This window comes from Talpa occidentalis, unplaced genomic scaffold (genome assembly GCF_014898055.3).
Source record: "Talpa occidentalis isolate TD23 unplaced genomic scaffold, MPIMG_talOcc4v2.1 talOcc4.8, whole genome shotgun sequence".
In the NCBI taxonomy this organism is placed as follows: Eukaryota; Metazoa; Chordata; class Mammalia; order Eulipotyphla; family Talpidae; genus Talpa; species Talpa occidentalis.
Window position 1 is genome coordinate 24,807,868 of NW_023605194.1, and position 27,941 is coordinate 24,835,808.

The window sequence follows — 27,941 nt, forward strand, 5'->3', positions numbered from 1 at the left end:
AGAAAGAAAAATCGGTTCCAATGTGCAGCCAGGGTGCAAAACCACTGTTGAAAATAACTTGATACCAAAATGACTCAAATCTCTGGACTCAAGGCAATCACCAACTGGGAATATTTTAATTTGAGGAGAATCTGGTGTTCTACAACTTTATATTGAAAATAACTAAGTTCAAGCTATATTAACATAGGATATTTTCCTGTGGAAATTGAGGGTCCTTAAATATTTTGAAATACTGTATTTCTATTACAGCTGCCTATATAGAAAATTGTTAACTTAAACTTCAATGACCAAGCACACAACTACTAAAGTAAATTAAGTCAGTGGGAGAAAGACAAATACCAGATGGTGTCACTTACAAGTGGAATACAGAGAAACCAACCAAAGCTTTGGTTAAAGATTCAAACTTAAGATTTAACCCTTGGAAGCTCACTAGAGAACTGAGTCATTCAGAGGTTGAGGGGATGGAGAAGTGGTGAGGATGGGAATGTAGAAGCTGGAGGGAGCACAATGATTTATGGTGGTGGAGGATGAGTACTTTGTTGGTGGGAGCACTGTGGTGACAGCTCTAGGAGGGGGAGCACATATTCAAAATACTAGAACAATGTAAACTAAAGTGACCTAAAAAAAAAAAAACAAAAACAAAATAAAACAAAATAATTAGCTAAATAAATTTCTAAGTCTTTTACCATGCACTCATTTCTCACTGCCCAAACTCTGAAAAGCACTATAAAAGAGAAATTATTTGAAAGGGGAGAATGCTGTCTCCAGGGGAAAAGGTTGTCTGTGCAGTGTCCTAACACACAGCTCAAATTGGTTAAACCAGGATTCAAAAAGAGATGTGAGGTTCATTGAATGCTCTCACACACCAGCTGCGTCAAGAAAAGTTTGAGCAAAACTAATCTCCCCAAATCATTACTCGTCATATAATACTCCCTTCTGCCCCCCATCCCCCATTCTGGGCACAAAATTAACAGGCTTACTTGTCACTTGAGTCCAAGAATAAAGGGGTCACAGATTCTCAAGTCAGTTAAAATTGGGACAAAGGAGTCTCCCCTCTGTATCACTATGGTGAAACTTGCTCAGTAATAAGCAATTGGAAGAGCCAAGTGCAGAGAATTTAGGGGTAAGGCTTAAAAAAAAAAGGATTTTCCTGATCTGCCAGTTGCTTTCTCCAAGCACAGCTGCTTTTTCAATGGGTTTTTGAATCTGTATTGTGGAAAATAAAGAATGAACTATGTAGATCAAGGAAAGGAGACTGGAGAGAGCTTAAGAGGTAAGCATCCAGTGGAGGACTAAACAGATCCAAAGCACAAACCACATAGGCAGACCTTAATAAGAAATGGTAGTTGGTGGTCACAAGACTCTAAATATCAGTGGAATATCTATGATACATTACTAGGTCACTAATGACAATGCTTTACAAACCTAAGTTCTATAAGGATATGGTCATATTTGTTCAAACTTGATTAGTGCAGTTTTTCAGCTCCATTGGTAAGAAAAATGTTTTTTTTCAAGACCAAATTAAAATATTTTATTGCTCATGAATTTTCATACCCATCTTATCTCTATTGATTCCCTCATTACCTTGCTTGAGATAAACTTAGTCCCATTTTAGGGATGAGGAAACTTGGCCTGAAAACTTCAAAACTTGGACCGGGTCACAGTACCTACAGGTGGTGGTCTGAGACTAGAACCCACATCTCTTTTTTTTAATTTAAATTATATTTTTATATTCCCCATACAATTACACACCCATATTTCGACCCCAAGCCCTCCTTTCCCCGGCCCCCACCCCCATATAGTGTCTCTGGTTCATAGTTGTTTGTTGATTTTGATATTTTCTTTTTTTTTTTTTTTTTTTTTTTTTGATAGTCTACAATTTTTTTTTTTTTTTTTTTTTTTGGTGTGCTTCTCTTTATTTTTTTTTTTTTTTATAAATTTTATTGTTATATTCCCCATACAATTGCCGCCCCCCATTCTGACCCCAATCCCTCCCCTCCCGCCCCGCCCCCCTAAAAGTGTCTCTGGTTCATAGTTTTTTGTTGATTTTGATTTTCACTTTCTTATAGTTTTTCATTTTCCTGGTCCATTATTTAAGTTTTCTAGATTCCTGCTATGAGTGAGACCATCCGGTATTTTTCTTTTTCTTTTTGGCTTATTTCGCTGAGCATGATCCCTTCCAGCACCATCCATGTTGCAGCAAATTGCATGTGTTTATCTTTTTTGAATGCTGAGTAATATTCCATGGTATATATGTACCATATCTTCTTGATCCAGTCATCTATTTTTGGGCATTTGGGTTGTTTCCAAAGCTTAGCTATTGTAAACAGTGCTGCTATAAACATAGGGGTGCAGGTGTTCTTTGGAATTGATGTTTCTGTGTCCTTTGGGTAAATACCTAGGAGTGGAATTGCTGGGTCATATGGAAGCTCTATGTTTAGTAGGTCCAGAAATCTCCACACAGCTTTCCACAGAGGTTGGACCAGTTTGCACTCCCACCAACAGTGCAGAAGAGTTCCTTTTTCTCCACACCCTCGCCAACATTTGTTGTTGCTAGTTTTTTTAATATGTGCCATTCTCACTGGTGTAAGATGGTATCTCATGGTAGTTTTGATTTGCATTTCCCTGATGACAAGTGATGTTGAACATTTTTTCATATGCCTGTTGGCCATTTGCATTTCCTCTTCAGAGAAGTTTCTTTTAAGCTCTTCTGCCCATTTTTTGACTGGATTATTTTCTTTGTTGTTGTTGAGTCTCATCAGCTCTTTGCAGATTTTTGTGATCAGTCCTTTATCATTAGTGTTGGGTGCAAAAATGTTCTCCCAGTTGGTGGGGTTTCTCTTTGTTTTTGTTATTGTCTCTTTTGCTGTGCAAAAGCTCTTTAATTTGATATAGTCCCAGCTGTTTATCTTTGCCTTCACTATCACTGCTTTGGGTGATGTGTCTGTAAAGATGTCTTTGATGTGCAAATCACGTAGTGTTTCGCCTATATTTCCTTCTATATATTTTATGGTTTCAGGTCTTATGTCTAGTTCTTTAATCCATTTTGAGTTGATTTTTGTGTATGGTGTGAGGTGGTGGTCAAGCTTCATTCTTTTGCATGTAGCGACCCAGTTTTCCCAGCACCATTTATTGAACAAACTTTCTTTGCTCCAATGCATAGTCTTTGCTCCTTTGTCAAAGATTAGTTGACCATAAATCTGTGGGTTTATTTCTGGATTTTCTATTCGATTCCATTGGTCTGTATGTCTGTTCTTGTTCCAATACCATGCAGTTTTGATGATTATGGCTTTGTAGTATAGTTTGAAGTCTGGGAGTCTGATGCCTCCATTCCCTTCTTTTTTTTTCAGGAGAGCTTTGGCTATTCGGGGTTTTTTGTGATTCCATATGAATTTCATCAATAATTTTTCTATTTCTTTGAAGAATGACATTGAAATTTTGATTGGAATAGCATTGAATCTGTATAGATATTTTCTTTCTTATAGTTATTCTTTTTCCTGGTCCCTTATTTAAGTTTTCTAGATTCCTGCTATGAGTGAGACCATCCGGTAGTTTTCTTTTTCTTTCTGGCTTATTTCGCTGAGCATGATCCCTTCCAGCGCCATCCATGTTGCTGCAAATTGCAGTATTTATCTTTTTTGAATGCTGAGTAATATTCCATGGTGTATATGTATCACATCTTCTTGAGCCAGTCATCTATTTTTGGGCATTTGGGTTGTTTCCAAAGCTTAGCTTTTGTAAATAGTGCTGCTATAAACATAAGGGTGCAGGTGCTCTTTGGAATTAATGTTTCTGTGTCCTTTAGGTAAATACCTCGGAGTGGAATTGCTGGATCATATGGAAGCTCTATGTTTAATAGGTCAAGAAATCTCCACACAGCTCTCCATCGTGAAGAACATCTCTTGTCATGCACAATCCCCTCCAAGCAAACATGCAGTTCCTCAGGTCACCATATTTACTTAATGTGTGCTATGAATCAACATTGCATAATTCATCCTCATGGTATCCTTCCAGTTGTATTAATTTAGTTAATAGTTACATTATTAACTAAAACGGGGGTCAGAGAAGTTTACCCAAAAAACCCTGCAAATTGAGTAAGTCCAAGACTCAATGTAACCTTGCCCAGAACAAAGAAAAGCAGCAATTTGATGGCTTCTTCACATAGTTCTATAGTCTAAAAGAACCTCACCAACTTATTTTGTATAAAAGTAATTCACATTCTTTGAACATCTATTTTATTCTTTGAGAATTAAACATCCCTCTTCTATGAGGGTCACACATAATTTAAAGATACAGATCAACTAACCTTTATTTTTTATTTTTTTATAATGAATTTTATTTTTATATTCCCCATACAATTTCAACCCCCCCATTTTGACCCCAATCCCTCCCCTCCCTCCACCCACCCCCCCAAAACTGTCTCTGGTTCATAGATTTTTGTTGATTTTGATTTTCACTTTCTTATAGTTACTCATTTTCCTGGTCCCTTATTTAAGTTTTCTAGATTCCTGCTATGAGTGAGACCATCCGGTATTTTTCTTTTCCTTTCTGGCTTATTTCGCTGAGCATGATCCCTTCCAGCGCCATCGATGTTGCTGCAAATTGCATGTGTTTATCTTTTTTGAATGCTGAGTAATATTCCATGGTATATATGTACCACATCTTCTTGATCCAGTCATCTATTTTTGGGCATTTGGGCTGTTTCCAAAGCTTAGCTATTGCAAACACTGCTGCTATAAACATAGGGGTGCAGGTGTTCTTTGGAATTGATGTTTCTGTGTCCTTTGGGTAAATACCTAGGAGTGGAATTGCTGGATCATATGGAAGCTCTATGTTTAGTAGGTCCAGAAATCTCCACACAGCTCTCCATAGTGGTTGGACCTTTTTATCCACATCCTCGCCAACATTTGTTGTTGCTAGTTTTTTTAAAATGTGCCATTCTCACCGGTGTAAGATGGTATCTCATGGTAGTTTTGATTTGCATTTCCCTGATGACAAGTGATGTTGAACATTTTTTCATATGCCTGTTGGCCATTTGCATTTCCTCTTCAGAGAAGTTTCTTTTTAGCTCTTCTGCCCATTTTTTGACTGGATTATTTCCTTTGTTGTTGTTGAGTCTCATCAGCTCTTTGCAGATTTTTGTGATCAATCCTTTATCATTAGTGTTGTGTGCAAAAATGTTCTCCCAGTTGGTGGGGTTAACCTTTATTTTTTAAATGAGCAGTTGTGACTCAGTAAGATAGAGAATCATAATTGCATTAGTACAAGACTATTTAATCTATAGGATATATTAAAATATAAACAAAAATAAACTAAATAAAATTGAAAGATAATCCAAAAGATCAATGAAACCTAATGTTGGTTCTTCAGAAAACAAACAAAATAGACATAACTCTATCCAGGGTAATGAAGAAAAATGGGAGAAAGCAGGAAAAATAGGATAATAAATGAAAGCAGAGAAGTTACAACAGATTCACTAGAAATCTAAGGAATAATCAGAGGTTAATGTGAACAGTTACATGCAGACAAGTTCAACAATCTAGAGGAGATGGACAAATTCCTAGAATAATGTAATCATCCAAAGCTAGATAAAGAAGAAATAGAACATCAAAACATAGTAATTACAAGCAGTGAAATTGAAAGAGTACAAACCCTCCCCCCTAAAAAAGCCCAGGACCAGATCTGCTTAACAAATGAATTTTACCAAACATTCAGAAATGAGCATTCTCAATGTGCCTTTTCTACACACAGTCTTTCTTTAAATTGAGAAAGAAGTATCACCAAATATGTTTCATGAAGTCAACATTACACTAACACAAAAACCGAACAAAGATAACACGCGAAAAAGAAAACTACAGGCCAATCTTCCTTATGAACACTTAGTCAAAAATTCTCAAGCCCATCCTTGCCAACAGAATCCAGGAATGCATCAAAAGGATGATACACCATGACCAAGTGGGATTTATTCCAGGGGCACATGCATGGTACAAAATCCACCAATCAATTAATGTAATCCAACACATCAACAAAAAGAAAAAGAAAAACCATATGTGCATTATCAGTAGATGCTGAGAAAGCATTTGACAAAGTTCTACATCCATTTGTAAGTAAAGCCCTTGAAATTCTTGGGATAGAAGGAACATAGCTTAACGTGACAAAAGCTATATATGACAAAGTAATAGCCAATATGATTCTCAATGGTGAAAAGCTAATAGCCTTTTCTTGAAGATCAGGAACAAGACAAAGGTGTCCACTCACACCACTGCTGTTGAAAATAACACTGGAAGTACTAGCCAGAGCAGTAAGACAAGAGAAGGACACACAAGGAATTCAAATGGGGAAAGAAGAAGTAAAATTATCACTATATGCAGACAATATGATAATGAAGAATTCTAAAAACTCCGCAGAAAAACTAATTAAAATAATAGACCAGTTTAGTAAAGTACCAGGATACAAAATCAACATGCAAAAATCAGTAGCTTTCCTATATGCAAAGAATCCATTGGAACAAAAAGAAATAAAGAAACCATCCAATCTACAATTGAAACAAGAAATGACAAATACCTGGGAATAAACTTAACGAAGGAGGTGAAGGACCTATACAAAGAAAATTATAAAATATTGTTAAAAAAATAGAAGAAGACACAAAGAAATGGAAAGATATCCCTGCTCACGACTGGAAGAAGTAACATTACTAAAATGGCCATCCAAATGAAAGCAATCTACAGAGTCATCGCAATGCTGATAAAAATCTCAGAACAAATACTGATGAAATTCATATGGAACCACAAACTTCAAACTATACTATAAAGCCATAATAATTCAAACAGTATGATACTGGACAAAAACAGACTCACAGACCAATGGAGTCAAATAGAAAATGCAGAAATAAAGCCACACATATGTGGACAACTAATCTTTGGGAGAGGAGCAAAGACTATGCAATGGAACAAGAACAGTTTGTTCAATAAATGGTGCCAGGAAAACTGGAGCACCACATGCAAAAATTTGAAATTAGACCACTACCTCATATCATGCACAAAAATCAACCCAATATGTAAAACAATTGAACATAAGACCTGAAACCATAAAATATAGAGAAGAAAATATAGGTAAAACACTACATGAATACATCTCAGTAACATCTTTAAAGACTTATCCCCAAAAACAAAGAAAGTGAAGAAAAGATGAGCAGTTGAGAGTACATCAAACTAAAAAGCTCTGTACAACAAAAGAGACATTAACCAAAACAAAGAAACAGCCTACTGTTTGGGAGAAAATTTTGCACACTATACAGCTGAAAAGGGACTGATCACAAAGATCTACAAAGAACTCACATGACTCACCAAAAACAAAGTAAAAAATCCAGTCAAAAAAATGGGCAGAAGAGCCAAAAGGACACTTTCCCAAAGAGGAAATGCAAATGGCCAAGTATATGAAAAAAGTGTTCAACATCCCTTACAATAAGCAAAATACATATCAAAAGAACAATGAGATACCGCATTACACCAGTAAGAATGGTACATATTAAAAGAAAAGGAAACAGTAAATGTTGGTGAGGATGTGGGAAAAAATGACCTCTCCTACACTGCTAGTGGTAATATAAACTTGTCCACCACTAGGGAAAGCTGTGTGGAGGTTCATCAAACTATTAAAAATGGAGCTACCATATGACCCAGCAATTCCACTCTTAGAAATGTACCAAAACAACACAAAAATATTAATTCAAAAGGATACCTGCACACCTATGTTTATTGCACCACTGTCTATAATAGGAAAGATATGGAAACCATCCAAATGCCCAAAAATAGATGACTGGATCACAAGGACGTGGTATACATACATGATGGAATACTATTCAGTAATAAAAAACCATAAACTCATGCCATTCACAGCAACATGGATGGAGCTAGAAGGTATTATATTCAGTGAAATAAATCAGAAGGAAAAAGTAAAATATAGGACGGTTTTGCATATAGGAGGAATATAGGAGAACCAAATAATGGATCAGGGGAAAAAAATAACAATAAATTAAAAAAATTAATAGGCAATGATAAATCAGACAATCTGCAGGGGAGGGGAAGGCAGAGGGAATAAAACAGAGGAGGGCAGGCACACGGGACTATAGTGCTGTTGCGTGGGTGAATACAGGGACTATAATGAGAGGAGAAAGCAAACATTGTACAGATGAAGAATGATGTAAACTATACATAAATAAATTATATAGAGAGAAAAACAAAGACTCCCAGGAGACCTACAAACAGCCCAAGGCCAGCTGGTAAGCTTGTGCTGAAAAGCAGCGCACTTGAAAAGCATACACGGATCATCGCAGTCCAGGTCCCCGCGCCTGGGACCGAGGCTTGGGGGGAGATGTGCGGGAGCCCTCACTGAGGTGAATGTCCCTCACTGAGTAATCAGAAGCCAGTAATCAAACCCAGACATGGGAGCCGGGTGCAAAAGGCGCCATTTCTGTAGACACTGAACTGGGCTACAGCCCACTTTGGAACTGAGGGCTTTGGAACTGAGACCAAGGGCATGAAATTCAGGACGTAGGATCCCAAAACGGTGGGGCACAGGGCAGACACAGCACCCCCACACCATTGAGGCTCTCTATGCCACTCCCACTGTTACCCCAACCCACAGGGTTAAAAAAAAAAAACAGTTCCCGAAGGACATAGGAAAGATCTCTGGCGCTACCTAGCGACCAGAAGAAAATCACCAACACCCTATAGTTGGAAACCAGGGATCCCAAAAACACCCTCAGGTGCTGAGAGAGGGTGGGCCACACAAAAGGGAGGTAAGGGGGAAAATAAGGCGTGGAGCAAGACCCAATCCTGGAACTGAGAGCGAGGCACAGGATACGGGGCGTGGGACTCACCATAACAGCGGGCACTGCACAGGGTGACAGCCAGTGTTTTGGATCTGATAGCCCTGGAACTGAGACCTAGAGTGCAGAATTCAGGGCGAGAGATCCATACAGCTGCGGGCACACCACTGGGTGAACACGGGCAGACTCAGCACCCGGCTTGAATAAGAGCCCCTGTGTTGAGGTGCTCCCCTCTGCCCCACCTCCACTACTCAGAGAAACACTGGGAAAAATCACAGATACCAAGTATAGGTCTCTGTCGCCACCTCGTGACCAGAACTAAATCACCAAATAGCTGATTCCCTGTTGGAACTGAGTAAACACAAAGGGAGGGAATTGTAAGGGACAGAGCCCAGCAACACAGCATCAACACCCTGGTGGAGTTTTGGACTACCAGTGCCGGTCTCAGTCTGGTAAACAGTTACTGACACCCCTAAAGGAGCACTCCAAAGAGATGCCCGCCAACACCAGTGGCACAATGTCCTGTCCCAACGCATAGAACTAATTAGAAAGCAAACAACAGGAAGAAGAAAAAATATAAATAACCAAGCAAGCCAGCAGCAGGACACAACACAAAAAGAAATACAGTCACCAGAGCTCAACAATGACATGGAAGAACTTCTCAGCCTATCAGATAGAGAATTCATAATCATCCTGATTAAAAGCAGAAAGAAAACGAAAAAGAAAAAAATGATTTGAGACAAACAATCACTGAACTGAAGAATGAAATTGATACCTTAAGAAAGGAAAGAAAAGAAACACAGGAGATAAAAAGATAACTAGAGGAGATAAAGAACTCTGGGGAAAGCAATGAAAAACAGAATCAATGAAATGGAAGAATGGATCAGTACTATCGAAGATACAGAAATAAAAAGAGCCAAAAGAGAAAAGAAGAGAGAAGTGCAAATGAAGCAGTATGAGGAGACTCTTAGACAATTATCAGACTCCATGAAGAGAGGAAATGTAAGAGTTATAGGCATTCCAGAAGGTGAGGAGAAAGACAAAGGAACTGAGAAATTATTCAAGGAGATAACTGAAGAAAACTTCCCAAGCACGAAAAATGAGATGAATATAGACATACAAGAAGTAATAAGAACACCCAATTACCATAATGAAAAGAAAACTACAGCAAGACACCTAATGGTAAACCTTGCAAGAGTCCAAGACAAGGAAAAAATAATGAAACTGGCAAGGGGGAAGAAACAGATAACTTATAAGGGAAAACCAATCAGGTTAACTTCTGACTTCTCCGAAGAAACATTACAGGCAAGAAGAAGAGAATGGAGTAACATATTCAGCAAACTTCAAGACAGCAAATGCCAACCAAGAACACTTTACCCTGCAAAGAAAAAATATGGACATTCTCAGACAAACAGAAACTCCAGAAATTCATTACAACAAAACCCCCACTCCAAAAAATTTCTACAAGAAGTCCTAAAGCCAAAACCAATAGAGGAATAAACAAGAAGAACAGAATAAAGCACGGAATAAAATCACAAAAAAAACAAACAAAATGGCAAACACAGAGCCAACATATCAATATTAACTCTAAATGTAAATGGATTAAACTCATCAGTAAAAGGACACAGAGTAGTAGGCTGGATTAAAAAACAAAATCCAACCTTCTGCTATCTCCAGGAAACACATTTAACCACAAAAGATAAACACAGACTGAAAGTAAAAGATTGGAAAACAATCCTACAAGCAAATGGACCAAAAAAGAAGGCAGGAACAGCCATACTTATATCAGATGAAATAGACTTCAAATTAAAAAAAATAAAAAGAAACATAGATGGACACTACATTATGATCAAGGGGCCAATACATCAGGAAGATACAACACTCATCAATATATAGTCACCAAATGAAGGGGCACCAAAATATATTAGACAATTATTATCAGCTCTGCAAACAGATATTAAAGAAAATACATATATAGTGGGAGACATGAACACCCCACTCTCACCAATGGACAGATCAACGAGACAAAAAATAAACAAAGACATTAGAGCCCTAAATAAAGACATGCAACTCATGGACTTAACAGACATCTATAAGACCCTGCACCCAAAAAAATCCAGGTACACATTTTTCTCAAGTGCATATGGATCATTCTCTAGATTCGATCACATACTGGGCCACAAGACAAACATCAACAGATACATGAAAATCAAAATCATTCCAACTATCTTCTCTGATCATAAAGGCATCAAGCTGGAAATAAATCATGAAAAGAAAACAAGGAACCCTTCCACTTCATGGAGATTGAAATCCACACTACTGGAAGACCACTGGACTAACGGGAAGATCAAAGAAGAAATTAAAAAATACTTTGAGTTGAATGACAAGGAGGACACCACTTTCCAGAATGTATGGGATGCAGCAAAAGCAGTAATAAGAGGAAAATATATAGCAATATAAACTCACATCAACAAATAAGAAAGAACTCAAAGAAACAACCTAATCTCACATCTCAAAGAAATAGGAAAAGAACAACAACAAAAAAAACCCTACAGCCAGAAGAAGAAAGGAAATAATAAAAATCAAGGCAGATATAAATGAATTAGAAATTAAAAAAACAATCCAAAGATCAATGAAACCAAAGTTGGTTCTTTGAAAAAAATAAACAAAATAGACAAACCTCTAGCAAGGCTCACAGAGAAAAAACACTTATAAATAGGATTATAAATGAAAGAGGAGAAATCACAACAGATTCAGTAGAAATCAAAAGAATAATCAGAGATTACTGTGAACACTTACACGCAAACAAATTCAACAACCTAGAAGAGATGGACAAATTCCTAGAACGGTATCATCATCCAAAGCTGGACAAAGAAGAAATAGAACAACTAAACAGACCAATTACAAGCAGCGAAATTGAAGCAGTACTCAAAGCACTCCCCAAAAGCAAAAGCCCAGGCCCAGACAGCTTCACAAATGAATTCTACCAATCAGTCAGCAGTGAATTAGTGCCTATCCTACACAAATTCTTTCAAAAAGTTGATAAAGAAGGAATACTACCAAATAAGTTCTACGAAGCCAACATTACACTGATACCAAAACCCAATAAAGACAGCACAAAAAAAAGAAAATTACAATCAATCTCCCTAATGAACACTGATGCAAGAATCCTCAACAAAATCCTTGCCAACAGAATCCAACAATGCATCCATAAGATAATTCACCACGACCACGTAGGATTTATTCCAGGGACACAAGGATGGTTCAACATCAGAAAATCAATCAACGTAATCCAACACATCAACAAAAAGAAATATAAAAACCATATGATAATACCCATAGATGTTGAGAAAGCATTTGACAAAGTACAACACACATTTATGATAAAGGCCCTTAAAATTCTCGAGATACAAGGAACACACCTCAACATCATCAAGGCCATCTATGACAAGCCCACAGCCGATATCATTCTCAATGGTGAAAACTGAAAGCATTCCCATTAAGAAAAGAGAAAGACATACAAGCAATCCAAATAGGAAAGGAAGAAATCAAACTATCACTATTTGCAGATGATATGATACTATACATAGAGAACCCCAAAAACTCCATGGAAAAACTAATTAAACTAATATCAGTTTAGTAAAGTGGCAGGATACAAAATCAACACACAAAAATCAGTAGCCATCCTATACACAGACAATAAATCTGAAAAAGAAGAAATCAAGAAAAACATTCCTTTTATTATTGAAACAAAAATATCAAATACCTGGGAATAAATCTAACAAAAGAAGTAAAGGACAATAAAACACTGTTAAAAGAAGTAGAAGTAGACACAAAGAAATGGAAAGACATCCCCTGCTCATGGATCGGAAGAATTGACATTATCAAAATGGCCATCCTACCAAAAGCAATCTACACATTCAATACTATTCTAATTGAAATTTCAAAGTCATTCTTCAAAGAAATAGAAAAAATATTCATGAAATTCACATGGAGCCACCAAAACCCCCTAATAGCCAAAATCCTCCTGAAAAAAAAAAAGAAGGGAATGGAGGCATCACTATTCCAGATTTCAAACTATACTACAAAGTCATAATAATCAAAACTGCATGGTATTGGAACCAGAGCAGACACACGGATGTATGGAACTGAATAGAAACCCCAGAAATAAACCCACAGATTTATGTTCAACTAATCTTTGACAAAGGAGCCAAGAATATGCACTGGAGCAAAGAAAGTTTGTTCAATAAATGGTGCTGGGAAAACTGGGTTGCTACATGCAAAAGAATGAAGCTTGACTACTACCTCACACCATGCACAAAAACCAACTCAAAATGGATTAAAGAACTAGACATAGACCTGAAACCATAAAATATATAGAAGGAAATATAGGCGAAACACTACATGACATGCACCTCAAAGACATCTTTACAGACACATCACTCAAAGCAGTGATAGTGCAGGCAAAGATCAACAGCTGGGACTACATCAAATTAAAGAGCTTCTGCACAGCAGAAGAGACAATAACCAAAATAAAGAGAAACCCCACCGACTGGGAGAACATTTTTTGCACACAACACTAACGATAAAGGACTGATCGCAAAAATCTACAAAGAGCTGATGAGACTCAAGAAAAACAAAGAAAATAATCCAGTCAAAAAATGGGCAGAAGAACTAAAAAGAAACTTCTCCAAAGAAGAAATACAAAAGGCCAACAGGCATATGAAAAAAATATTCAACATCACTTGCAATCAGGGAAATGCAGATCAAAACTACAATGAGATACCATCTCACACCAATGAAAATGGCACATATTAAAAAAACTAACAACAACAAATGTTGGGGAGGATGTGGAGAAAAATGAACTCTCCTGCACTGCTGGTGGGAGTGCAATCTGGTCCAACCACTATGGAGAGCTGTGTGGAGATTCCTCAACCTACTAAAGATAAAGCTTCCATATAATCCAGCAATTCCACTCCTAGGTATTTACCCAGAGGACACAGAAACATTAATTCCAAAGAGCACCTGCACCCATATGTTTATAGAGCACTATTTTCAATAGCTAAGCTATGGAAACAACCCAAATGCCTAAAAATGGATGACTGGATCAAGAAGATGTGGCACATATACACCATGGAATATTACTCAGTATTCAAAAAAGTTAAGCACATGCAATTGGCAGCAACATGGATGGAGCTGGAAGGGTCATGCTCAGCAAAATAAGCCAGAAAGAAAAAGAAAAATACTGGATGGTCTCACTCATAGCAGGAATCTAGAAAACTTAAATAAGGGATCAGGGAAAAGAATAGCTATAAAAAAGAAAAAATCAAAATCAACAAACCACTATGAAGCAGAGACACACTATGGTGGGAGGAAGGTCGGGGAAAGGAGGGATTGGGGTTAAAATAAGGGTGTTGCAATTGTATGGGGAAAATAAAAATAAAATTTAAAAAATAAAAAATAAAAATAAACTATATATATATATATATGAATGTATTTACTCAAAAAAAAAAAAAACCTATTCTTCTAATCTCAGATTTCCCTCCCAGTTCAGTGATATCTCATATCAAATAGCCATCCATCCCTATCCTATGACCAAGAGGGCATTAAGCTTTCTGGTGTCACAGAGTAATGTAAACCTCACCTTGGCCAGACTTGTGATTTAAGGGTTTTCTTCTTGTTAATAGGTTTTTGAGTTTTTTTTAAGTTTTAGGGTCAAAGCAAAACTAAACATTAAGTACATGTTGCCACATGTCCCCTCCCCACCCACATGCAGTCTCTACGACCATTAGGAACCTCACCTTCTGTTGTGTTCCGTTCGTTACAACTGATGTAAAAACACTGACCTTATGTATAAAGTGCATAGATTACATCAGTATTCCCTCAAGTGTTGCACATTCTATGGATTATTTTTTTAAGATTTGTTTGTATTTATACAATAGCTGGGGTACAGGCCAGACATGTGGGAGGGTGAGAGACAAATAGAAGAGGACATGTATTTAACATAGTATCACAAGAATACTTTCACTGTCCTAAAAATCGGTGCTCCATTTCTCATCTCTTCTATCTCACCGCTGACAACAACTGATCAACGATTGAGCCAAAACTACAGCTAACATCATCCCAAAGCACCAACAATCAAGTAACGAATCATATCAAGGCACAGAAAAATCCCAATACCCTGACAAGCGCTCCAGATCTTTGCCTAGAATCACCATCCTCTGAATCAACACAGCTCTGGATTCTAGAACGACGGATTACTTTTGCCTCTTCTAGAATGCAATAGAAATAGACACTTTTGAATCGCTGATGTCATATTTTTCTTCACATGAAGCTGCTCCTGAACACAACTTCTCTCACATGCAAATCCAAACCCCAAGTAATTCTATGTCACATGCTGGTCTGCCCTCAAGCCTTTTGTCTTTGTGCAGGGCTTCCTTTTATAATATTTTCTTCCATTTGTTATCTGCATTACACACAAAGGATGAAAGCATGAGAAATGGTTCATCAGATTGTGAGTGTTATTTAGAACATGCAGAGGAGAAATGTCTGTGTTACATACACCAACCATCTCACTCTGTCCCACTGATGAACTAACTACTCAATACCAGATAAGTATTGGCATATGAGCTATCCAATACAATGTTACAGAGTGAGGAGAAGCTATACATATATTTGTTTAGTGAAACTGGAAATCCTCCTTTAGTGGAGATGGGATGTTCCTGCCTGGATCATGACAGAATAGGGCGATGAGTAGAGGAGAGGTCAGAGATGACTTTCCCAGAAAGGGAAGGAAGATAAAAGGAGATGACAGGGGCGTCAGGTGAATTGGACTTGTGGACATCACAGCAGAAGCCTGATGGTCTGTCCTTCCTCACAAAGGAATGAAGCAGATCTGGTAAGGAGGAGGCACAGAAACAAATCCATTGACAACTGCAGTGGTGTCAATGTCCTTGGAGTCAATGGCAGATTTCAAGGTAAACTTCTGGAAGATGGTGGTCAGGAATAAAAACAGCTCCATGCGGGCCAGGCTCTCTCCTGCACATGCACTTTTTCCTGAAAATAAGCACACAGAGGAGATGATCCTTGAACACTGGGTTTCTGGCCTCAGAAAGAGAATATGCAGGGCCTTTCTGGTGGCGCAGGCGGTTGAGTGCAGGCTGTAAAGGTGTCTGCAGCCTCTGCGGCACTGGTTCAATCCCGGCCGGCTGGGTGGAAATCCCTTGTAGCACAGCGGACCTCTCCTGTCGCGCCCGCTGCTCTCTTAAGCAGTGTGTTTCTTCAGTCTACCTGTTCTGATCCCTGCTCTGTCTCTGGTGAATCCTCTCACCTTCCTGTGCATCTGGCCTGTACCCCAGTTGTACAAATAAATGGATAAATCTTAAAAAAAGAGAGAGAATATGCAATAACTATTTGATGAAAGCTGAGGTATGATGGAAGGCAGGACGGTTGGATAGATAGATGGACAATGGGGAGAAAGGAACGCAATCCATCTAATGTTAATGAATAGGTATCCTCCTTTCAACAAATGTTTACTTATTATCAGTCCTGTGCCAAACACTTAAGTATTCTCACATTACAATCACCTGTTGAACACCTCAATTTTCCATCAATATTTTTCTAGAAACACATACTTTGTTTTGTTTTGTGCTGCATGGATCTGGCGTTCATGATCTTCCTCGTCTTCATAGTCTCTGTTCTCCACTCCAAGTAGACCTGCTCTTTAGCAATCTCCAACGCACCGTGAAATTTCAGGTTTTATACTATAATGCTGCTCCATTGCGCAAGATGCACTAATCTTATATTTTCAGGACTTTGTTCTAAATCAATTCTGAATTTGAAGAAATGGATCAATTCCCCAGTTCTGTAGTGATCTGGCTCAATAAGAAGACTGCATCATGAGGAGGTTAAGTGCATGGACACAGGGATTGGTGCTCCTGCAAACAGACAAGAGCACCTGCACCAGCCTTGGAGAGGGTTCTATGGAAGTTCCAAACAATCCTCACAAGGTATCTTGTCCTCTGATGCACAAAGAATACAAAAGCCATACTACCTTCCGTAAAAGCCATGAAGTAGTCACTCTTCTTAAAATTGCCACTTTCGACCAGGGAGTCGCCAGGGTCAAACACCTCTGGGTTGGGGAATTCTTTGCTATTATGCAGCACAGAAGTCAGCCATGTAAATATGGTCGTGCTCTGGAAAAAATTATTTAAATTGTGACCACGAAAAAGTGCAAATCAGACAGTCAATTCTTACCATTTAAAGATGAAAAAACCTAACCACGAAGGAAAGGGCATTCTGAGTCAGAGAGAACAAGTAATAAACAAGAATGAGCATATGACCAGTGGCAGTGATGCTGCTAAGTGGCACCTGAAGTAGTGAGTACCCCGACCCTCAGGTGCCAGGCCTCTGAAGCCATCCTGCTCATCACATTTAGACCTGGGGGTATTTCCTTGCCAGTACCTTGATTTTATCATTTCAGTGTTACTCATCACATATATGGATTATGCTCGCAAATGGAAATCTCTGTCCAAGCTTGAAATGTTTGGAGTTGTAGACCTTTTGTAAATAGACAATCAAATTAAAAATAACTTATGTGATAATAAAGTAAGTACAGTAACAACTCGTTGCTTTTTTATCATGGCCCCAGCAAGCTGTTTGTATTAATTCAAAAATATGGCATAGGACCTCCCTGGTGGCACAAGGGGTTAAGACGCAATCTATGAAGCTATCTGCAGCCACTGCAGCACAAGTTCGATCCCCAGCCAGGGAGAAACCCACATGGTGCTGCAGACCTCTCCTGACTCGGCCGCTGCTGCCCTCAGCAGTGTCAATCTGCCCGTTCTGTTCCCCACTGTATCTCTGGTGAATCCTCTCACCCCCCACATCTCTGGCCTGTACCCCAGTTCTTGTATGAATAAGTAAAACTTTAAAAAATATATGGCATAGATTTCATCACAGATTGATCCCAGCCACAAATGCTGAAAGAATGAAAAAATTACAAATATAGTCATTTTGAACAATTCTGTTAGGATCACTAATTGAATCGAGTGTGATCAAGGGATTCTAGTACTAGAGGAATGGTTAGGCAGCACTATACTCACATATTCCTAAAGCAACACAACATAGATTGTGATAAATGAATGTAAAATCCACAGCCATTGCCAAGGAGAGATCTGACAAGCACCATGTTACTGTGAGGGGAACATAGCATGGCCATAATGGAATAAGTGACTTCAGGTGCCCTCAGCTACCTCACTGGGTTTCAGTGAGCCATACAGAGCAATTACGTGCTTCTCTTGGCAAAATCATAATGGGAATCTAGTCTCTAGAAAACATAACACTGAATTGAAAACCCAGAAATAAAGCCATACATATATGGCCAACTAATCTTTGACAAAGGAACAAAGATTACACAGTGGAAAAGGAAAATCTTTTAAATAAACAGTGCTGGGAAAACTGTACCACTAAATTCAAAAGAATGAAACTAGATTATTACCACACAACACACATAAAATTCTACTCAAAATGGGGCCTCCCGGTGGCGTAGAGGTTTAAGTTTCAGGGCTATCAAGCTATTGCCAGCCACTGACCTTGATCCCCAGCCATGGAGCTATCCCACATCCTGCAGCAGACCTCTCCTGTCTCGCCTGCTGCTCCCCTCAGCAGTGTATCTCAATAGATCTGACTGCTCTGCGCCCTGCTATGATTCTACTGAATCTGCTTGCCCATTAGCCTATGGCCCTGTTCTTACATGCATAAAAAAAAGGTATAATAAATAATCAACTCAAATTGGAGAAAAGTGTACCTCCATGGTGGCCTGGTGGTTCAGTCGCAGCGTTACCACCATGAAGGCCCACAGAGAGAGGCTGAGTTTGATCCCCAGCTAGGGAACTAACCCACATGGGGCAGCAGAAATCTCCTGTTTTACCCAGTGCTCCCCTTAGTAGATCTCCCTTTTCTGTTCGCCACTCTTTCTGGTGAATCCTCTCACCCTCCCCACCGAACCTCTCGCCTACAGCCCAGTTCTTCTACACATAATAAATATAATAAATAAAAATCTTACAATAAAGGAATAATTCTTTATAAAAAAGGCTTTAATGTAAGACCTGAAACCAGAAAACATATGGAATAAAACACATAGGCACAATACTCCACAACATACATCTCAGAAACATCTTTCAGAACTCATCCCAGAAGCACAGAAAATGAAGGAAAAGATAAACAGCTAGGACTACTACAAATTAAAAACTTCTGCACAGCAAAAGAGACAATATCAAAACAAAAAGACAATCCACAGATTGGTACAAAATATCTGTACTCCACACAATCGATAAAGGACTTAAATCAAAGATCTACAAAGAGCTTACAAAACTCAGGAAAACAAAGCAAACAACTTAGTTAAAAAATGTTGGTGAGGGTGCGGAGAAAAAGGAACACTCCTGCACTGTTGGTGGGAGTGCAAAATGGTCCAACCAGTATGGAGAGCTGTGTGGAGATTCCTCAACCTGCTAAAGATGGAGCTTCCATATGATCCAGCAATTCCACTTCTAGGTATTTACCTAAAGGACACAGAATCTTTCATTCAAAAGGGCACCTGCACCCCTATGTTTATTGCAGCACTATTTACAATAGCTAAGCTATGGAAACAACCCAAATGCCCAAAAATAGATGACTAGATCAAGGAGACGTCGTACATATGCACAATGGACTACAGCAATCAAAAAAGATAAACGCATGCAATTTGCAGCGACATGGATGGAGCTGGAAGGGATCATGCTCAGCAAAATAAGCCAGAAAGAAAAAGAAAACTACCGGATGGTCTCACTCATAGCAGGAATTTAGAAAACCTAAATAAGGGACCAGGAAAAAGACTAATCATAATAAAGAAAAAAATCCAAATCAACAAGCAACTACAACCAGAGACACACTATGTGGGGGGAGAGGGGTGGTAGGAAGGATTATGGTCAAAATAGGTGGGCGGGAACTGTATGGAGACTATAAACATGATGAAAATGCATATTGCATACTTTGCAAAAATGAAAAAGATGTAAAAAATATATAAAAAATAAATTATTAAAATAAAAATTGGGATGTTTCACATAAAAAATAAAGAAAGAAAGAAAAATCGGCTTGGCAACTAAAAAGGCAGATCTCCAAAGCAGAAATGCAAATGCCAAAAGATACATGAAAACATGCTCAACATTACTTATAATCAGGAAAATGCAAATCAAAACCACAATGAAATACCACCTCACACCAGTGACAAAGACCTATATTAAAAAAACTGGCAACAACAAATGCTGGCAAGGATGTGGCAAAAAGCAACCCTCTTACACTGCTGGCGCAAATGTAAACTAGTCTAACCACTATAGAAAACTGTGAAGGCTCCTCAAATGACTGAAAATCAATCTACCATATGACCCAGAGATTCCACTGCTAGGAATCTAACCAAAGGACGCAAAAACATTAAACATTAACTGAAAAGGAACCCTGCATTCCTATGTTTATTGCAGCATTATTTATAATAGGTAAGATATGGAAACAACCTAAATGCCCCAAACAGATTCCTGGATTAACAAGATGTGGTCTGTATATACAATGGAATACTTTTCAGTAATCAAAAATGATAAACTCATGCCATTCACAGCAACAAGGATGGCACAAGGAGGGATTATACTCAGTGAAATGAGTAAGAAGGAAAAAGAAAAATATCAGATGTTTTCAATTTACAGGAAGAATATAGGGAAACCAAACTAAGGGTCAAAAAAAAAAGAGAAAGGGAAAATTTGCAGGCAAACTATAGATCTAGGGATGCAGCAAGGTAGGGGGAGAGAGATGGCTCAGATAAGGGGAGGGGAGCGCACAAGGGACTGTAGTGATGGTTCATGGGTGGTGTGGTGGTGGGAGATGTATGGGGACTAGACCTGAGCTGAGAAATCAAATATAGTAAGAAAATGAATAATGTAGGAATATAAAAATATGCAGTACGGGGCCTCCCTGGTGGCGCAAGGGGTTAAGCATCACAATAAGAAGAAATCTGCAGCCTCTATGTCAGTGTTTCCCAAGCAGTAGGGAATGATCATACCCAATGAGAGCAAATGGGAAAGATGGACAATCCTACTTACCCCCAGGCCCTATTATTATTGAACTTGAAATAGGAGAATGAGTTCAATTACTCTTTGACCCAACTATAAACACAGGAAGCATTTTCCTCATTATGTCCTTTGGTGAAAACAGTGAATGTGATCCTAATCCTTGAAACAAAGCTGCAATTATCAGGCAAGCCCCATGACTCCTAGCAAAGCCATTAATTCCCTCTTCTCCAAAGATGAGCATTAGTCTTGCATCTTATTATATTCTTTCCCCAACAAAATACTAATTACAATTTATCTGATTTTTAAATTTTAATAGCAAATATCCTGGTTTCAAATTAAACAGTAGCTTGCAGAATACCAAGTGGGAGGCGTGAATAGACACAGAAATTACGTGTTAGAAAGCACTGGATGGAACAAAAACACACAGACCAATGGGAGAAAACTGAGAGTCCTGAAATACACCCCAACACATAGGGAGAATTAATCAAGACCAAGGAGCCAATAGTAAATGACAGAACAAGCAAAATTTCTCCAGTAAATAAATAATCCTGGGAACACTGCACAGCACCCTGCAAAATAATGAAAGTAGACCACCATCCCAAGGAAGTCTCTTACAAATGGAAATAGGAAAGTCCTGAACAAAATACAGCAACACAAATCAAGCCATGTGTATACTTAACAGAGGGATATCTACCAGGAAAAGTGAAACTAATATGGAAAGCTATACCAATAGAGACAGAAATTGATATGATAAACTTGATATACATTCTGACAAAAAATGATAAAAAAATAAGAGGATACAGTTCCTAATCTGATGAAGGGTTTCTTCTAAGATATACATAAGACCATCTTTCCAAGAGTGAGATGATAATCTTCCACTCTCTTACATATCAGAAAAGAAATAAAGATAGAAGCATGATATATGCAGAAATTACAAAGTAGTCTAGAAACAAATTATTAGTAATGGCTCTAAAGTCAAAAGGTTCTTGGGCCTCCCTGGTGGCGCAAGTAGTTAAGTGTCAGCACAATGAAGCAATCCGCAGCTACTGCAGCACGAGTTCTGCAGCATGAGTTTGATCCCTGGCCAGCAGACCTCTCCTGTCTCGCCTGCTGCTCCCCTCAGCAGTGTATTTCAGTCAATCCGCCTGTTCTGCTCCCCACTCTGTCTCTGGTGAATCTTCTCACCCCCTGCACCTCTGTCCTATACCCTAGTTCTTGTATGCATAAATAAATAAATCTTTAAAAAAATAAAAAGTTTCTCCATGTAAGGTCATCAAAGTTTGAAAGTGATTTTACTTCAATATGACAGATAAAAGTAATGTAAAAGGCACTTAAAGATTATTTTGACAACAATAACATTAAGCACTTAGGAAAAATCAAACACAAAATTTGCAAGCTAATGTACTAAAAAAAAAAAGAGAATATTAAAGAAAAATTCAATATATCAAGATGTTAACTCTTTCTGAATTGATCTAATATAATCCAGAACTCTCTTTTGGAATATTGACTCAGTAGTGCTAACATTATTTGGTAATATAAATAGTAAGAGTAGCCACTCATTAAAGAGACAGAACTAATGTGAAAGACTTACAGTGCCGGTGCCCAAAAACTAATATCAAACTTCATGGTCTCAAATGGAAACAACACCAAACTCATCAACTTGTCACATACATGATTTTTATAATTTGCTCAGCTTGTCTGGAGGACTGGACCCATGCTGTGAAAAGAGGAACTTTTGAGTAGAATCATGATGTCAGTAAAGGTACAACCAACCTACCTTGGGGATGAGATAGTTCCTGAATCTGGTGTCAAGGTTCACTGCATGGGGCAGGTTCCCGGGCAACAGGTCAGTGTATCTCTGGACCTCGTTCACCAAGGCTTCCATGTAGGGCATGTGGCTCTTGTCCTGCATGCTGGGGCTCCGGTGCCTGCCAATCACTTGTTCTATCTCCTCTTGCGCCTTAGCTGACAAAACACAAGTAAGACTGATGAGAAAAGAGAACACCTATTATATCAGTCCCCCGACACCATAATTAGCATCAACATGTACCAAGAAATACACCTCAAGAGGTAATTGCATCATATATATATATATATATATATATATACACACACACACACACACAACTCTCACATAAGCTAGGATTAATGTGTATATAAGTACCTAATAATTAGCATACATGATATACAAAGAGAAATGATGAAATGTTCAAACAATATCACAGAATGTGTGAGGACAGGCATCTGAGCAGCTGAGATGCTATACCTCTGAATCACATACAGTGTATGTAACAATACCCTCAATTACAGAGAAATAATTATGTAGTTAGACCATTTTTTTATTTGTTTTAGGAGAAGCAATCCAACATGACAATTGAAGTTCATGAGTTTATGTCCAACGCATTTCCCATATTAATAGCTATTTCTTTAACTAGTTACCTATAATATTTACATATGGTACAGTCATACAGGCTAGCTTATTAATTCTCATTTAAAATATATAATTATACATCTTTATTTTTCTGTCATTTAAAAAAGTGACTTTTTTCCTTTTTTAATTCCCCTACCACCATTGCACATGTCGCCTTGTCCCTTTCCCTGCCCCATCCTTCAGAGCCCTCAGAATGTTTATCAATGTCACTGATTTTTGAGTATTTTATGCTGTCAAATTGTCTGCTTTGTAAATGCCCAGTATTTGTTTTTATCACTTTGACTTTCTTTGCTGCATTAAATCCTTTAAGGTTTCTCTCTATTTGTTACAATGGCCGCATTTCAGAAAGGCATAGAAAATTTACTTAAAGAAGTAATCTCAAAAATACCACCTCAACCTGTGAAATGAACCAGATACTGTAATCCAAGAGGCCAAAGAACTACAAACAAAATAATACCAGTCCTACATCCACCAAGACGCTTAATAATAACCTGTTGAGAACCAATGACAAAGACAAAATATTAAAAACTTGAAGAGAAAGAGGGTAACATAGGAGGTTAGCAGTCATTGGATGTCAGCAGTAACATTCCAAGCATTAAAGGACTGAAAAGAGGGCCTCCCTGGTGGCTGATTTCAATCCCCGGTGTTAGGCCCATTGCTCCCCTCACCAGTGTGTTTCAGTAGATCAGTATTGAAGGCAGTAGGGAGGGGCTAGAGCAATTTATAAACAAGGTCGTAGGTCATCCTCTGGCACAGAATGAACATTGCCTTCATGTTTTTGCAGGATGTAAAATTAATACTCCACCTAAAACATACCTGAATTTCAGCAAATGCAAAAATAACTTTACTGTGACTACTAATGATGCATATGCACCAGGGAAGAAATTCTAACTTTAGCTGCCACACAAAAACTGGCATAACATGTCTACAGTTTATTGTCATAAACTGTTCTGTTTGGAAGTTGTGAAGAATATAACTTCCTTTGGTGAAAATCCCTCATTCCAGCCTTTCTATATAGTTAGCGCTTCCTTGCCATTTTATTGTACTCCGCACTACAGCCTCCCAAACCTGTTACTCCATTATAATCTGTAGTGTCCTAAAGTTACTGACTTGGTCTTGTACACAGTTCTGTCATGTTTGAATCTTAAATCTGATCAGGTAGAATATTTTCCTTATCCGCTTTCTAATGTGATGCCAGCTGACTTAATTTGTGTACTACTATACCACTGGTTCCCCATTCTCCATGTGTAAATTACACAGGAGTGTAGAAAATATCTCCTCCATCAGATTTGTTAATAGCTTCTACATGGATGATGAATGAGGAAAATCTTTATATTCAGGGTAACAAATCGATGTACTAATGTCTGTAAGCTTTTCTTTTGTTTTTGTTTTAAGTTTCTATGACTGATTTTATTTTTTTTCACATTTTATTTAAATTTTATTTTTACATTCCCCATACAATTACAACCCCTTATTTTGACCCCAATCCCTCCTTTCCCCGCCGCCCACCCCCCATAGAGTGTCTCTGGTTCATAGTTGTTTGTTGATTTTGATATTTTCTTTCTTATAGTTATTCTTTATCCTGGTCCCTTATTTAAGTTTTCTAGATTCCTGCTATGAGTGAGACCATCTGGTATTTTTCTTTTTTTCTTTCTGGCTTATTTCGCTGAGCATGATCCCTTCCAGCTCCATCCATGTTGCTGCAAATTGCAGTGTTTATCTTTTTTGAATGCTGAGTAATATTCCATTGTGTATATGTACAACATCTTCTTGATCCAGTCATCTATTTTTGGGCATTTGGGTTGTTTCCAAAGCTTAGCTATTATAAACAGTGCTGCTATAAACATAGGGGTGCAGGTGCTCTTTGGAACTGATGTTTCTGTGTCCTTTGGGTAAATACCTAGGAGTGGAATTGCTGGATCATAAGGAAACTCTATGTTTAAGAGGTCAAGAAATCTCCACACAGCTCTCCATAGTGGTTGGACCAGTTTGCACTCCCACCAACAGTGCAGGAGAGTTCCTTTTTCTCCACAACCTTGCCAACATTTGTTGTTGCTAGTTTTTTAATATGTGCCATTCTCACTGGTGTGAGATGGCATCTCATTGTAGTTTTGATCTGCATTTCCGTGATTACAAGTGATGTTGAACATTTTTTCATATGCCTGTTGGCCATTTGCATTTCCTCTTCAGAGAAGTTTCTTTTTAGCTCTTCTGCCCATTTTTGACTGGATTATTTTCTTTGCTTTTGTTGAGTCTCATCAGCTCTTTGTAGATTTTTGTGATCAGTCCTTTATCATTAGTGTTGTGTGCAAAAATGTTCTCCCAGTCGGTGGGGTTTCTCTTTATTTTGGTTATTGTCTCTTTCGCTGTGCAGATGCTCTTTAGTTTGATGTAGTCCCAGCTGTTTATCTTTACCTTCACTATCACTGCTTTGGGTGATGTGTCTGTAAAGATGTCTTTGAGGTGCATGTCACGTAGTGTTTCGCTAATATTTCCTTCTATATATTTTATGGTTTCAGGTCTTTGTCTACTTTTTAATCCATTTTGAGTTGGTTTTTGTGCATGGTGTTAGGTAGTAGTCAAGCTTCATTCTTTTGCATGTAGCGACCCAGTTTTCCCAGCACCATTTATTGAACAAACTTTCTTTGCTCCAATGCATATCTTTGCTCCTTTGTCAAAGATTAGTTGACCATAAATCTGTGGGTTTATTTCTGGATTTTCTATTCAATTCCATTGGTCTGTGTGTCTGTTCTTGTTACAATACCATACAGTTTTGATGATTATGGCTTTGTAGTATCGTTTGAAGTCTGGGAGTGTGATGCCTCCATTCCCTTCTTTTTTTTTTTTTTCCAGGAGGGTTTTGGTTATTCAGGGTTTTTGGTGAGTCCATATGAATTTCATCAATAATTGTTCTAGTTCTTTGAAGAATGACATTGAATTTTTATTGGAATAGCATTGAATCTGTATATTGCTTTTGGTAGGATGGCCATTTTAATAATGTTTATTCTTCCAATCCATGAGCAGTGGATGTCTTTCCATTTCTTTGTGTCTTCTTCTATTTCTTTTAACAGTGTTTTACAGTTTTCTTTGTATAGGTCCTTTACCTCTTTTGAGAGATTTATTCCCAAGGATTTGATTTTTTTTTAATAATTTTTTTTGTTTTGTTTTGGTTTTGGTTTTGGTTATTAAGATTGATTTATTTATTTATACAGGTACTGGGTACAGTGAGAAGTGATGGAGGGTGAGAGAATTCACCAGAGCCAGAGCGGGGAGCAGAGCAGGCAGAAGGACCAAAGTACACTGCTGAGGGGAGCAGCGGGCAGCAGGAGAGGTCTGTGCGCCATGTGGGACCCTCCTCTGGTGGCCGGGGAGCAGCCGGGGATCAAACCAGCGCTGCAGAGGCTGTGGGCAGCTTCACAACCCGGCGCTCAACCGCTGCACCACCAGGGAGGCCCGATTTTTTTTTGTTTTGATAATAAAAGGGATGGTTTTTTTGATTTCTTCTACTTCAGATTTAGTGTTTGTGTATAGGAAGGCTACTGATTTTTGCGTGTTGATTTTGTATCCTGCCACTTTACTGAATGGATTGATTAGTCGAATTTGGTTTTCTGTGGAGTTTTTGGGGTTCTCCATGTATATTATCATATCATCTGCAAATAGTGATAGACTTCTTCTTTTCCTATTTGGATTCTTGTATAGCTTTCTCTTGTCTTATTGCTCTGGCTAGGACATCCAGTATTATATTGAAAAGCAGTGGTGAGAGTGGACATCTTTGTCTTGTTTCAGATCTTAATGGAAATGCTTTCAGCTTTTCACCATTGAGAATGATATGGCCTTTATGATGTTGAGGTATGTTCCTTGTATCCCAAGAATTTCAAGGGCTTTTATCTTGAATGGGTGTTGCACTTTGCCCGAAAGCTTTCTCAGCATCTATTGATATTATCATATGGTTTTTATATTTCTTTTTGTTGATGTGTTGGATGACGTTGATTGATTTTCAGATTTGAACCATCCTTGTGTCCCTGGAATGAATCCTACTTGGTCGTGGTGAATTACCTTATAGATACGTTGTTGGATTCCATTGGCAAGGATTTTGTTGAGGATTTTGGCATCAGTGTTCATTAGGGAGATTGGCCTGTAGTTTTCTTTTGTTGTGTTGTCTTTGTTCGGTTTTGGTATTAGTGTAATGTTTTTCTTCCCTCTGAGGTTCTGGCTTTAGGACTCCTTGTAGTATTTTTTGGAGTGGTGGTTTAGTCGTAATGAAATTCCAGAGTTTCTGTGTTTCTGCGAAGGTCCTTATTCTTTCTTCATAGAGGAAGGAGAGCTTTGCAGGATAGAGTATTCTTGATTGGCATTTGTTTTCTTGGAGTCTGTTGACTATGTCCCTCCACTCTCTCCTTGCCCGTAGTGTTTCTTCGGAGAAGTCTGATGTCAGTCTGATTGGTTTTCCTTTGAATGTTATCTGTTTCTTCCCTCTTGTCAGCTTCATTATTTTTTCCTTGTCTTGGATTCTTGGAGCTTCACTATTATGTGTCTTGCTGTATTTTTCCTTTCATCGTGGAAGTTTGGTGTTCTTCTTGCTTCT

At 38.2% G+C, this 27,941-nt stretch overlaps 1 protein-coding gene across 2 annotated transcripts in view; it reads right to left on the minus strand.

The window, feature by feature from the left end:
* The window catches only part of LOC119234464 (cytochrome P450 2C19-like), a 192,269-nt gene that overhangs the window by 118,393 nt on the left and 45,935 nt on the right, over positions 1-27,941 (minus strand). Inside the window, exon 9 of one of the 2 annotated variants that reach the window (XM_054690205.1) lies at positions 22,703-22,890. In XM_054690205.1, coding sequence (XP_054546180.1) covers positions 22,703-22,890 — 188 coding nt within the window. Of the gene's footprint in view, positions 1-16,880; positions 16,986-22,702; positions 22,891-27,941 lie in introns of those variants that run through there. The other variant, XM_037497414.2, reaches the window with a different exon arrangement.